General features: G+C 40.8%; 1 protein-coding gene across 3 annotated transcripts in view; it reads left to right on the top strand.

The window, feature by feature from the left end:
• Window positions 1-5,530, top strand: part of dnase1l1 (deoxyribonuclease I-like 1) — a 69,983-nt gene extending 64,453 nt beyond the window's left edge. For all 3 annotated transcript variants that reach the window (XM_061988063.1, XM_061988055.1, XM_061988072.1), the window contains 3 exons: window positions 413-570; window positions 688-784; window positions 2,292-5,530. In XM_061988063.1, coding sequence (XP_061844047.1) covers window positions 413-570; window positions 688-784; window positions 2,292-2,402 — 366 coding nt within the window. In that variant the 3' untranslated portion in view covers window positions 2,403-5,530. The remainder of the gene's footprint in view (window positions 1-412; window positions 571-687; window positions 785-2,291) is intronic.
• Window positions 5,531-14,721: the final 9,191 nt, after the last annotated feature.

Genomic DNA, 14,721 nt, shown 5'->3' with positions numbered 1-14,721 from the left:
TGAAGGTATACACCTCAAAGTCAAATATTTTGATACTTGACGCATGCGAACTGTTAGCATGCTAGCTTTTATTTCGCTAACTTTGCAGGTGCACAACCTAGAGTTATATATTTTGATACTTGGCACATGCTAACTGTTAGCATGCTAGCTTTTCATTTGCTAACTTTGCAGGTATACACCTCAGAGTAAAATATTTTGAGACTTGACACATGCTAACAGTTAGCATACTAGCTTTTCTTTCGCTAACCTTGCAGGTGTACAACCCAGTGTTGTATATTTTGATACTCAACACATGCTAACTAATAGCAGGCTATCTTTTTTTGTTTTTTAGCTAATTTAAGTACAGGCACATTGTTTCCTCAGTTATCGGCTGGGCTACGTTCCCATTGTCTCTATTGTCCTTTTGGAACAGAACGTAATGCTTCTTGGGGATTTCAACGCTGATTGCAACTACCTCTCCAAGAGGAGGCGTGAGAAACTGCGCTTGTTCACAGAAAAGGATCTGTCCTGGCTGATAAAGGATAAGACGGACACCACTGTCCGTTCAACCACCTCATGTGCTTATGACAGGTGATCACCATATTCTCCATGTATTGCTGATTCTGCAGCCACTCGTAAAACATTAGCTATGGAGCAGGTATTCAAACCAGGTGATGCTAAATGGGTCTTTTATTTGTGTTTCCTCAGGATCCTTGTGAACGGTGATGCATTTTCCAAAGCAGTTGTGCCATTTTCTGCCAAGCCGTTTAATTTCCAGTTGGAATATCAACTCACAGAAGACGAGGTAATCCTAAATTCTGTAAAAATAGCTCCTAAAAATATTCCATATTTTAGGTTTGTACACTTTGAACACACTATGGAGTGCTGTATATCAAAAAAACATAACAAAGAGGATTAACTATCTCTTTATTAACAAGCCAAAACAACAGAAACGACAAGCTTATCGGCTCTGTATGTGCTGCTCTCGCAACACACGCACTCACACAGAAGTCCCTTAGGTGCCCTCACAAACGATCAGAAATCATAAAAATCCTTAAATTTAACAGCGGCTTCCTCAATCTCTTCAAAATGAATGAATGAAGCGTCAATACACAGAAACACGTCATATTCCACGCAATCTAAAAGTTCTTAAATTGAAAAGTGCGTAAATCGAGGTTCGACTGTACAACATTTATAATACAGTAAAAAAAACAAAAACTAAATAAATGCAAAAAAATACTATTGGCTCTTTTTGTCCTCTGAGTTTATAAACAATAGCAAAAATGATAAACAATTTTCCAAACGATCCAATCATTGTAATATCAACCACTTACTGATATGCAGTGTTGGGAATAACAGCATCACTTTTACTAGTAATGAGTAACCTAATTAATGTTATGTATGTTACATCGCCTTTGACGTAACAATCATAACTTTGCTTTGCAGAGCACACAGCTTCTCCAAGATGTTATCCAGTTTGCAATTTAGAACCACAAAAGTCTGAGCGCCCACAGCTCTGTCCATCTTTCAATCATTTGTGGCAGCTTTGGAGTACCTTCAACGGTTGCTAACATCTTTGGAATTTGTCGATACATCAGGGCAACACTTACTTAATCAGTAGATCTCCTTTCATCGTGATTACGAATAGGTAGATGTCTTCATCATCCTTGACTGAAAGAATTGCCAGGCACACGACCCTCCACTTCTCCCAAGAGATTATTGTGTGTCCAGGAACAAATGTTCCATCAGGACAGGCAGGTTCCCCCCCGAACGTCTCGTAGAGGAGATCTTGTCAATTTCGTTGAGAGGAAAGTTGATCAGTTCCATTATTTAGATTTTTGGAGAGCAGTGCAAAAACAGGCTCCAAGAAAGTGAAGACAAGACAAAGAGGAGGAGAAGGGAGAGGGAAGGGAGGAGTCCGCCTATGTTGAGAGTCAGACAGAAAAAAAAAAATATGCCAGATATTTATTTATTTTTTAAGTAACACAATAATTACTTCCCCTAGTAATTTCTGTTACAGTTACTTTTTTGGCAAAGTAATGAGTAACTATAATTAATTAAAATAATTCTCCAAACACTGATTTGATGATAGTATCAAAAGCTGCATTGTCGGCCAAATTTAAATCATTTATATCGTTTATATCGTGCAAACCTAACCCCCACCAACAAGAATAAGTTTACCCTAATCTTTTTTTTTTAAGTATTTTTCATTTGTCTGGTTGTACATTTCTCTTCTTATAGTTCTGTATTACTGAGTGCTGACACAAAGTGAAAGACACATGTACAGTCTGACGTGTTTCTGTTTGGCTCAGGCACTCAAGGTCAGTGATCATTACCCCGTCGAGGTCCTGCTGAGGAACGCAGCGTCAAAAGTGTCCTGCAGCCTCTCCGTCATCTTGCTGCTACTTTTCATCTCCAGGTGAAACCAGTCTGGACTGGACTGGACTCCTGTGACACAGGTGGTGTCGTATTTAGACTTCAACTTTGCAGAAGTCTCTTGTGCATTCACTTCAAAGCTAGAACTAGGCCTGGGCGATTTATCGATTAACTCAAGTTTTTGTTTTTTTTGGCGGAGGATCTAAAAAAATTTTTAAACTATCTTTTTTTTCTTTTCTTGTTCTAGCATACTTTTTGACCACAGGAGCTTCCTCTCCCTTCATTTCCTTAGCGCACATTCACAAACAGCAACAACATGGCTAATGCTAACGCCAACTAGTTCCAAAGAAAGGAAACATGTAGTCAGTGGTTTGGATTTGTGACTAAGGTGGTAAAAGTAAAAAGTGCCACAACGTGAACTAAACAGCAGCTTTATTGTAGAAGCTCAAATACTCTGCTGCTTACTGTGCAGCTAGGCCTTCATCTTTAGCACAATGAACAGTGGAGTAGATGCTCTGATTACCTTTGCGGCCAAGTCTGGGCTGGAAGTCTTTGAAATCAGTGTCTTGTCTTGCGAGTCGGTAGCTCTGCTAGCATTAGCATCCCTAGCTCCCACATTGCCCGCTTGAGTGTCTTCATGCCGTCACAACAGGTGAGTACTAAGATTAGTCGTGCTGCCGCTTTCCAAACATTACAAATGGCCATACTTTTATCCAACTGACCATTCTTTTAAAAAATACAAACATTTACCTCACTTTAGATTTAAGATTCGGGAGTGCTATGTTTGTAAACTCTTCCGGTGCTGTCTGCCATGTCACTCTGTGGTCAGTTGCAAACGAGAACGTTACTCTCGTTTTACGTCACTACAGAAGTCTCGTAAAATTAAAGCGGCCATATTTAGTAGCAGAGCTCCAATCAACCAATTCATGACTTTCCAACCGGACATGGACTGATCCATACTAGATATAGATCGACCCAGCGGCTCGCCAAACAATGTATTCATATCTCTAAAGTTAAAATCGGTTTTCCATTTGTACCGATTAATTTTTATACCCCTACCCATACTTGCCAACCCTCCCGATTTTCCCGGGAGACTCCCGAATTTCAGTGCCCCTCCCGAAAATCTCCCGGGGCAACCATTCTCCCGAATTTCTCCCAATTTCCACCAGGACAACAATATTGGGGACGTGCCTTAAAGGCACTGTCTTTAGTGTCCTTTCTCACCAGAAAAGGAGACTATTATATATGTCTCCGTTATCCGTAGGTTTATCAATAACCCATAAAGTAGGCAGGCACGGAACTATTTCTCAGCGTGTGTTTATTCCAGCCGGCAGGTTAATACACTGACACACAACATCCGGATTCCCATCATGCATTGCTTCAAAACTACGGCAAGTAGTAATGGCCAAAAACATAACAGAGACGAAGCAGAAGAATGAAGAAGAGACATGGCGACGACAAGTAAGAAAAAGTACGCTTGCAAGTTCCAAAATGATTGGAAAAAATAATTTCAGTTCATCCAGGACAGCTCGAAGGGGAAGGGGTATGCTGCCTGCACATTTTGTAGATCAGTCTTCTCCATTGAACACGCCGGCCGAACGGATATACTCATTCATGGGCGGCTTATATATATATATATATATATATATATATATATATATATATATATATATATATATATATATATACATAAGAAATACTTGAAAATATATACCCCCCCACTCCGCCCCTCATTGTTAGATGCAGAACTATGAAATAAGTGCCAATGTTGGGCACTTCTGTTTACATTATAATTATAATAATATCAATGTAGGAGTTTAGTTCTTTTTATGCAATGTGAAATGCTAATATTTTTTTAAATGTTATTCAAAACAGAAGTTTGCCACCCAGAGAAAACTCTTGATTTAGTTTTTTTTTTAATGTTTTATACAAAGTGTAATTTTAATCTGTCTAAAAAAAACATTTTATAAAAATGGCTCATGCCATGTATCCTGCATTGTTTGTATCCTTTTAACCTACTATTTCTTTAATAAAAAACAAAAAAGTCCGAAAAAAATCATGAATCCAATTTTTAGTCAGAAAAAAAAAATCTGAAATTATATTTTTAGGCCATATCGCCCAGGCCTGGCTGAAGCCTTTATTTTTTTTTCATAGACATTTCGAGAAGTGATATCGTCAGTGTGACACAGTATCGTATTTGTAAAAATAACTTTGGTTTGTTTGTACGGTATTAGCTCACTAAAAATAGGAAGTGATGGGTCCAACGATACTGAAGCATTATGAAACTCAAGGAGTGATACAGTGTCCAACGATACCTCCGTGTGTGTGTCACTTTAAGAAAATACCACCTGACCGATACAGTTACTGTGTTGTTTGACTGAAGTGCCAAACTGTGTTGATCAGGAAGCTTCTTCTGGCTTGTGAGTAACAGCTCGTACGTTTGGACATCAACTTTAAAAATTCCAAAGTGTGGTGTCGTTTTTGATCATATATCGCCAAATAAGATACGTGTTCTTGGTGTGTGTTTCATAATACTTTCATTAACTATTCATTTTATTTGCAGGTAAAATGTAGTGACTTTTTTGATCCAGCAGATGGTGCCATTATAAAACACCAACACAATATCAGTGCAGTGTCAATATAGCCAGTGAGTGTGCCACACGCTCACTTAGCCATCACCAAAAGTAAGTTACCTGGTTCAATAATTTGATTTGTGTACTATTGATTATAATGACAATACACGTGTATTTATTGTGTTTTTACCTCACTTTTAAACTGAATGCACTGTTTATCACTTGTCAGCTGTTAGTAATGTTTAACCAAAATGTGTGCATTATCAATAGGGCTGTCAATTATTTAGATGAATCACACTTTAGAATTGTAATTCATCTAGATTAATTGCACTAATTTGCCTATTTGGAATTGATTTTTAAAAAAGACCCAAATATTTTCATATAAATGCAATTTTATTGTCATAATGTCACATTGGAACTTTTTTTTTAATGTTTACTTGAATGCATGTCATTTCTATGCTAAACTCTCATTAACAGTATAATGTTTTAAGTTGTTTTGATTTTGAAGAGCAGTTGGAGTCTCTTCACTCATCTTTGCACTGATGTATAACTGTACTGTAAAAATAAGTCCGTAGATTTGATGGTTAAAAAAAAAAAGGCCGCTCAGTCGCCAGAATTGTACCGTAAAAAATAACAGTGGCACTGTTTTTCTACATAAAGTAATACACTGTAAAAACGAGATTCCATGGCAAAAAATAATAATTTTGCTGTAAGTCGGAGTAAAAAACATTGAACATTTTACAGTCAAATTCTGCGACTAAGATGCCAGTTTTTATTGTTAAATCTACATTTTTTTTGTTGCCGTGTGATCACTGACCGTATAACCTCCTGTGCTGGGACCTGTCAAAATAAATGACGGGATCATTCTGTATTTATACATGAATAATGCCATAATTTTTCTGTGATTAATCGCTTGCGTTAAGCAGCAGTGGTTCTCAAACACTTGGCTCTCCAAGCACCAACATAATGACCAACATTAAAATACAGTAGCGTAGTAGGACTAAGTATTCATTTAAAAACAAGGCAGGTTTTTATTTACCTAGCATATTTAGTTTCTTTGGCCACTGCAACATTACACAGTTTGAACAGTAACACTGTGTGTGAATATTTAATTGGCGTACCACGATCTGGAGCCTGTGTATTAATAGTGGTACACGTACCACAGTTTGAGAATCCCTGCTTTAAAGGCATTGGACCTGATTATCTTCCATATTGGAGGGGATTGTGGTACTGAAGGTTTGTTGGCAAAATATTTCAACACAAAATAATGAAAGAGACCGTCTCTCTGGCGTTGTCTGATAGCGGTGTTATATGCAGTGTTGGGACTAACGCGTTACTGTAACGCCGTTAGTTTCGGCGGTAACTAGTAATCGAACGCATTATTTTTTATATTCAGTAACTCAGTTACCGTTACTATATGATGCGTTACTGCGTTATTTTTTATGTAGTATCGGCTAGAAACAGAAGATCTGAGTGTGTTTTATTGCAGCGCTGCGGTGTCGTCCTTCTGTGTCACAAGGAAAAGAAGAGGCATGCTTTGTGTGGGTGGGGGCGGGGGGCTCCCAGACCGTAGTTGAGGGGCGCAGGGGAGACGTTCCTCCAGGGCCTATGTACTTCGGGGCTAACAACCTTCACTTTACCCGGAAGTGGGTCTTTACAGCTGAGGGTGAACGACGAGGCCGGCGGTTTGTTGCAACTTTGTGACTTTATTGGAAGCAGCCATCCACCAAGCTAGAGCACCTGCACCACTCACTGTCGCCGTTCCGTCACCTCTCTCGCCCACTCACTCACTGACGTCACTCACCTCACATGCTGTCATATCTTAAAGGGCCACACTCACACACACACACATACGCTATTCTCATAACAACTAACAAGACATCATGGTGAAGCCAGAAGTCAAGTTTCTTAACATGGAGACATTCTCAATACTTTTCTTTTGTCGAGCACAAAGAACATAACATTTTAGTTAAATGTAAGTTGTGTCTTAGATCAAAGATCCTATCTACCTAAAGTTCAAGTTAAAGTGCCATTATATTGCAGCTATTTAAAATAGTTTTGTCAATTTGTTCTGGCCTGAAATAAATTGGCCCTTTGAAACATATCTTTGTCTTTGTGTGTTGTATGTAGACCACATTGCTTAGCAGAGTTCCGTGATGCAAATGCATGTCAAGTTGATCAACAGATTGTATTATTCTCCAGTGCAATAACAGTACTGAAATGAAGGCTAAAAGGGCATTAATGGGAGCCTTAAAAAAAAAGGGAGAAAAAAAGAGGTAACTAAATAGTTACTTTTCACAGTAACACATTACTTTTTGGTGTAAGTAACTGAGTTACTTTTGAAATAAAGTTACTGGTTTTCAGATCTGTTGTGTAGGACTAGATTTTACAATCCCCTAATGCATACTTGAGACACCTATGCGACTTTGTGGGATGGTCAAGTGAGTGAAGGCATCCTCTGGGTTATCAAGTGGGCGCCCCCCTTCCTCAGTGTTTCGCTGATAGGCCCACGACACCTCCAGAGGGTTCAGCAGTGAGTCCCAGCGTCCCAGGATCACTCCCTAGATGCCATCACTCACTTGAAAGCCCAGGTGGAGTCCCTTCGCTTGACCCACAGCCACTGACTCCCCTTTTCAGCGGCTTTTGAGAGGTCTTTCACTGCCTGCCGGTGGGCCTTCCCTCGCACTCCCATTTTCCTGAGGAGCCTGGATGTTGAGGTGGCCACGAACCCTCTGCAGCCTACTTCCACTGGGCGTACCCTCGCTTTCCAGCCTTGTTGTTGCGCATCGGCTGCAAGCTCAGTGTACCTCAACTTCTTGCGCTCGTAGGCCTCCTCCATTGCACTCTCCCAGGGCACCGTGAGCTCTATGATGTACACGAGCCTGAGCGAAGCTGACCACAGAACAAGATCTGGCCGCAGGTTGGTGGACGCAATCTCAACTGGGAAGCAGAGTCTCTGGCCCAGGTCTGCCAGCAGTTTCCAGTCCCGTGCCCCGCCTAACTGTCCAGTGTCTGGTCTTGTGGGGGTGAGGATGGCTTGACCCTCGCCCTCCCGGACAAATGTTGTTGCTTGCCAACGGGATGACGGGGGAGGAAGGGCATTGACACTTGTCCGTCGACTTTCCAGCACTGCTGCAAGACACTTTAGCACCTGGTTGTGCCGCCAGGTGTAACGGCCTTGGGTGAGGCTGGTCTTGCAGCCCACCAGGATGTGCTTCAGTGTTGCTGGACTCGGACACAGAGGGCATGTGGGGTCTTCACCATACCACTGGCAGTAACCAACCCAACACTGATTGTATGGTTGCAAAGCTGAAACTTAAAGGAATTGACGGAAGGGCACCACCAGGAGTGGCTTAATTTGACTCTACACGGGGAACCTTACCTGGCCCGGACATGGAAAGGATTGACAGATTGATTGATTGCCTGAAGAGAGAAGGGTGTGGCGACAACGTTAGTTTGAAAAAGTTCTGCATACCGCTGACAATGTCATTAAAACTGTAATTTAGGTGCACATGGCCACGCAAAATGGAGGTAAGTAATTTACAGAATGAAATGCTCAAATATACTGCACCTGTTTTACAGCCATTTTTTATTCCTCTTGTTTTTATTGAGGTCACAGGCAAGCTGACCTTGCAGAATGTCCCGCCTTCTGTCCTACACACTCTATATAACCCATATAAATAGTCTTTTAAACTAAAAACTGGTCCTAAAAGGTACCTTGTTATTGTGCAATACTAAGATATTAAAATAATATAGTATAGCATGTGCTTTGTGGACTTGGAGAAGGCATTCGACCGTGTCCCTCGGGAAGTCCTGTGGGGAGTGCTTAGAGAGTATGGGGTATCGGACTGTCTGATAGTGGCGGTCCGCTCCCTGTTTGATCAGTGTCAGAGCTTGGTCTGCATTGCCGGCAGTAAGTCGGACACGTTTCCAGTGAGGGTTGGACTCCGCCAAGGCTGCCCTTTGTCACCGATTCTGTTCATAACTTTTATGGACAGAATTTCTAGGCGCAGTCAGGGCGTTGAGGGGATCCGGTTTGGTGGCTGCAAGATTAGGTCTCTGCTTTTTGCAGATGATGTGGTCCTGATGTGGTTCATCTGGCCAGGATCTTCAGCTCTCACTGGATCGGTTCACAGCCGAGTGTGAAGCGACTGGGATGAGAATCAGCACCTCCAAGTCCGAGTCCATGGTTCACGCCCGCAAAAGGGTGGAGTCCCATCTCCGGGTTGGGAAGGAGATATTGCCCCAAGTGGAGGAGTTCAAGTACCTAGGAGTCTTGTTCACGAGTGAAGGAAGAGTGGATCATGAGATCCACAGGCGGATCGGTGCGGCGTCTTCAGTAATGCGGACACTGTATCGATCCGTTGTGGTGAAGAAGGAGCTGAGCCGGAAGGCAAAGCTCTCAATTTACCAGTCGATCTACGTTCCCATCCTCACCTATCGTCATGAGCGTTGGGTTATGACCGAAAGGACAAGATCACGGGTACAAGCGGCCGAAATGAGTTTCCTCCGCTGGGTGGCGGGTCTCTCCCTTAGCGATAGGGTGAGAAGCTCTGCCATCCGGGGGGAGCTCAAAGTAAAGTCGCTGCTCCTCCACATCGAGAGGAGCCAGATGAGGTGGTTCGGGCATCTGGTCAGGATGCCACCCGAATGCCTCCCTAGGGAGGTGTTTAGGGCACGTCCGACCGGTAGGAGGCCACGGGGAAGACCCAGGACACGTTGGGAAGACTGTCTCCCGGCTGGCCTGGGAACGCCTCGGGATCCCCCGGGAAGAGCTGGACGAAGTGGCTGGGGAGAGGAAAGTCTGGGCTTCCCTGCTTAACCTGCTGTCCCCGCGACCCGACCTCGGATAAGCGGAAGAAGATAGATGGATAGCATGGCTAACCGCTAGTCGTCAACTAGCGCGGCAATCGCTAGCTGGCAAGTTTAAAATGGAATTACTTGGCAGCTCAGTCACGTTCAACAATGTCCTTTTTTTAAAAATGCCATAGCCCCACCATGGTTATCTGAACCTTCCTTTAAAATCGTACCTTTATTCAGCAGAACGAAAGGTCCTAATAAAAAACACAAAGAATACTATTGATGCTTGGTTTAAATCATAGAATAATATTAGCATGCTAGCTTTTTTGGTGACAATTTGCAGGAATACACCTCAGCATCAAACATTTTGTTACCTGACAAATGATAACTGTTGGCATGCTAACGTTAGTATGCTAGATTTTATTCAGCTAATGTTGGTATACAATGCATACACCTCAGTCATATTTTGGTACTTGATGCATGCTAATATTAGCAGGCTAGCATTTTAAGCTCTTTTTTCAGGTTAACTCAAGAGTAATATTTTTTACTTGACATATGTTATAGTTAGCATTTTAGCATGCTAGATGTTTTAAAGCTGATTTAGCAAGTATACACTTCAGTTTTCTTATATTTTGGTATTTCACTAATGCTAACTGTAAATATGCTATTTCCCCAGTGTTTTACTTTTTTCCCATCTTTTACGGGGCGCCTTATGGCGACCCATCAGCGTTCCTGTTCTGTAACCCTGTACACTGTTTGTTTGTCTAATCTTGAACGGGTTTGTGCTGAAAACAAAGTGTCGTTGTACTTGTGCAATGACAATAAAGACCTATCTGAATCTGAATCTCTTGTTAGCATACTGTTAGCATGCTAACTTTTTAGCTCTTTTTTTTTTTGTTATTTGACCTTATCTGGCCAGCATGCTAACCGTTTGCATTTCAGTTCGGCTTTGGCTCTTCAGCATTGACACAAAATTGCAATTTCCAGTTATTTGAAAAAATAAAAAAAATAACTCTATATATTGCACTGTTTTTTAAATGTGAAACTACCAAAATATCCTCTGGGCTCCTATTAGGAAGGGGAGGGCAGTCTGGAGTGAGAAGAAAACTTGCCTGGTCACTTGCTGCCTGAGAAACAATCCAGATTAGAATTTCAGGCGTGTGAAATGTCCGCGGAAATCCGCCTTTTTAAAAAAAATGTCCATGTCAAGATATCAATTCCTCGTTTTATTTAATGAAATATTGTAGCGTGTAAGGATGGTAGTCGAAGGAGTGTCAAAAGATGGAGATAGCTTAGTTTTCTTATCAGCAATCAAGCAGTAAATAAACATCAGTGGCTTCTCAGTGCAACACACAACACCGGAAATGTGTCCCGTGAAAACCTGTCTGACCGGAACTCTTAACAATAACAAAAGTTGTGTGGGTTAACGACGTAAACTCACCACAATATCAAAAAATAGGATCTGAATACATTTTGTAGAACGTTCCGTTCCTCTTGCCTAAACGCCGCACTGAATGGCAGGACTGGGCGCCAAAACGAGCTCGCTAGTTAGCATAGTTAGCATCATCTAGCTAGCTTGTCGTCACCTGCGTTCGCTCTTTGAGCTACAACGTTGACCAGTCTTTACTTTGCTACTAATTGAGATGTCCGATAATATCGGCCGATAAATGCTTTAAAATGTAATATCGGAAATTATCAGAATCGGTTTCAAAAAGTAAAATTAAGACTTTTTAAAACGCCGCTATAAGGAGCGGTACATATCCGGTAAAACACGGACGTAGGCCTAGTATACTCTGGACTGAAGCTGTGTGCCTTCATTGTTTTTGTAGCTGTTGTATTGAGGCGTGTTTTAAAAAAATAATAATAATAATGCACTTTGTGAAAGTCAAAGTATAGTATTTCCCACAGTTGTAGGAGGTATCAGGATTATCTCAGGGGGAGCATGTCCCAAATTCCAAGCTGCTGTTTTGAGGCATGTTAAAAAAAAAAATGCACTTTGTGACTTCAATAATAAATATGGCAGCGCCATGTTGGCATTTTTTCCATAACTGGAGTTGAAGTTGTTCTCTTATTTTGAAAAACCTTGTTTTTGATTGATTGATTGATTGAAACTTGTATTAGTAGATTGCACAGTACAGTACATATTCCGTACAATTGACCACTAAATGGTAACACCCAAATAAGTTTTTCGGGTGTCGGGGTCCACGTTAATCAATTCATGGTAAAGTTACATTGCTTAATGCAGTGGTCCCCAACCTTTTTGTAGCTGTGGACGGGTCAACGCTTGAAAATGTGTCCCATTTAGGGCTGGGCGATAAAACAATAACAATATATATCGCGATAGACATGTGATCAATATCAATAGAAAATGGGGTCGATAGAACGTTCGATAATTTCACTGAGTTCTGTTAGAAAAAAATAGGAAGAAATGCCGAGCCGGAACCGCACGGCATTCTGGGGGGGTGTAGGCAGAGGAAGGGCTTTGGCCTCTCAACCTATCACGGCCGAGCCTGAACCGCAAGGCATTCTGGGAAATGCTAACAGGAAAAAAAAAAAAAAGCAACAACGGCGAGCTGACGACGAGGAGTGAAACAAAACGGGAATTTGAGTGCGGCAGCACGAGAGGAAATTGTAAATAAAAAAAAGAAACGTCACGTCACCAGTTTGGCAGAATTTTGATTTTTTAAGTCCGATACGAATCAGAGTAATACTGTCTGCAAACTTTGCAAGGTCGTCGTCCCGACCAAGTCTGGGAACACGACAAACTTATTTTACCACCTGAGCCGCTCTCACCCGCTGGAGTACAGCAGTAACAAACAGCCACAACCATCTACATCAGCCGGTGCAAGTGGAACAGCACCGAAGCGGCAACAACAGACCACCATCGAGAGGTACTCGGCAGCAGTGCCATACGACAAAAATTCAAAACGTTATAAAGAAATAACGGATGCAGTGGTGGATCAATTAGCGAAGGACATGCTACCTACTTATATTTAAAATAAAAGTATTTAAATTCAGCCTTTTTTCTCCTGGTCTTTATTTAGAATAGTTTTTTGTTTTTTTTATCAATAATTATCGATATCGACTGATATGAAACACTTATATCGTGATACATTTTTTAGTCATATCGCCCAGCCCTAGTCCCATTATTAATTTATTTTCATAAAGAAATACAATCATGTGTGCTTACGGACTGTATCCCTGCAGACTGTATTGATATATATTGATATATAATGTAGGAACCAGAATATTAATAACAGAAAGAAACAACCCTTTTGTGCGAATGAGTGTGAATGGGGGAGGGAGGATTTTTGGGTTGGTGTACTAATTGTAAGTGTATCTTGTGTTTTTTATGTTGATTTAATAAAAAAATAATATTAAAAAAACAACAATTTTTTTCAATTTTTTTTAATTTCTTGTGCGGCCCGGTACCAATCTATCCACGGACCGGTACCGGGCCGCGGCCCGGTGGTTGGGGACCACTGGTTTAATGCATCCAGCCGGGCATCACAACAAAATTAGGCATAATAATGTGTTGATTCCACGACTGTATATATCGGTATCGGTTGATATCGGAACCGGTAATTAAAGGGGAACATTATCACCAGACCTATGTGAGCGTCAATATTTACCTTGATGTTGCAGAAAAAAAGACCATATTTTTTTTTAACCGATTTCCGAACTCTAAATGGGTGAATTTTGGCGAATTAAACGCCTTTCTATTATTCGCTCTCGGAGCGATGACGTCATTTTCTCACTTTCGTCGGTGTGTTGTCGGAGGGTGTAACAACACGAACAGGGACGGATTCAAGTTGCACCAGTGGCCCAAAGATGCGAAAGTGGCAAGAAATTGGACGAAATTTGTTCAAAATACGAGGGTGTGGGGAAAGCCGACGAAATGGTCAGTCGTTTGTTCCGCACACTTTACCGACGAAAGCTATGCTACGACAGAGATGGCAACCGTCCCTTATGCCACCGAAGTTGATCAAGAGAAGAATATCGACCCTAGCTTCCCTGGCCTGCTGACATAAACTCCAAAACTGGACAGATCAGCTGTCAGGAAAAGGGTATGTCTACAGAATATATTAATTGATGAAAACTTTATTCATTACTCGCGGTTTTACGTAAATTATTATACATAAACTGTGTTTACCAATAATATAGCTTAAAAACATTTATTTTTTTCAATCATTCGAGTACATTCGGGTAGTCTTGTGTAATGCAGTATTTTGTGTCTATTTAGGTATGGTCAGAGGTGGGTAGAGTAGCCAGAAATTGTACTCAAGTAAGAGTACTGTTACTTTAGAGATTTATTACTCAAGTAAAAGTAATGAGTAGTCACCCAAATATTTACTTGAGTAAAAGTAAAAAGTATGTTGTGAAAAAATTACTCAAGTACTGAGTAACTGATGAGTAACATACACACACATATCATATATATATATATATATATATATATATATATATATATATATATATATACACATACATTGATATATACAGTATATCATTTATATTTATTTATTTTGCCGTTTTTGTTTACATGTTAAAGGTGTTTTAATGAATATACATGCATGTTTAACACATATAGATTCCTTTCTTTCATGTTGACAAGAATATAAGTTGGTGTATTACCTGATTCTAATGACTTGCATTGATTGTAATCAGTCAGTAGTGATGATAACGTCCACTTTTTCAAATGCAGGAGAAAAAAAGTTCCTCCTTTCTGTCTAATACCACATGAAAGTGGTTGGTTTTTGGTATCTTATTTGTCCAGCTTCCATATTCGTTTTCACACACTTTACAAGAAATACATTGGCGGCAAATTCCGTAGCTTGCTAGCTTGTTTGCGCTGGCTTTCGGAGACTCTTATTTTGAAAGCGCACGCGCGATGGAGCGGCACTTTTATTGTGAGGACAGGAACTGTGCAGTCAGTCTTTAGGCTTGTGACGGGATGTACGGTTGAAATAAAAAAGTGTCTTTTTTCCTTCAC

Source organism: Nerophis lumbriciformis, linkage group LG01, assembly GCF_033978685.3.
Source record: "Nerophis lumbriciformis linkage group LG01, RoL_Nlum_v2.1, whole genome shotgun sequence".
Lineage (NCBI taxonomy): Eukaryota > Metazoa > Chordata > Actinopteri > Syngnathiformes > Syngnathidae > Nerophis > Nerophis lumbriciformis.
Note: the sequence above shows the minus strand (reverse complement) of the source record. Positions and strands in the feature narration are given on the sequence as shown.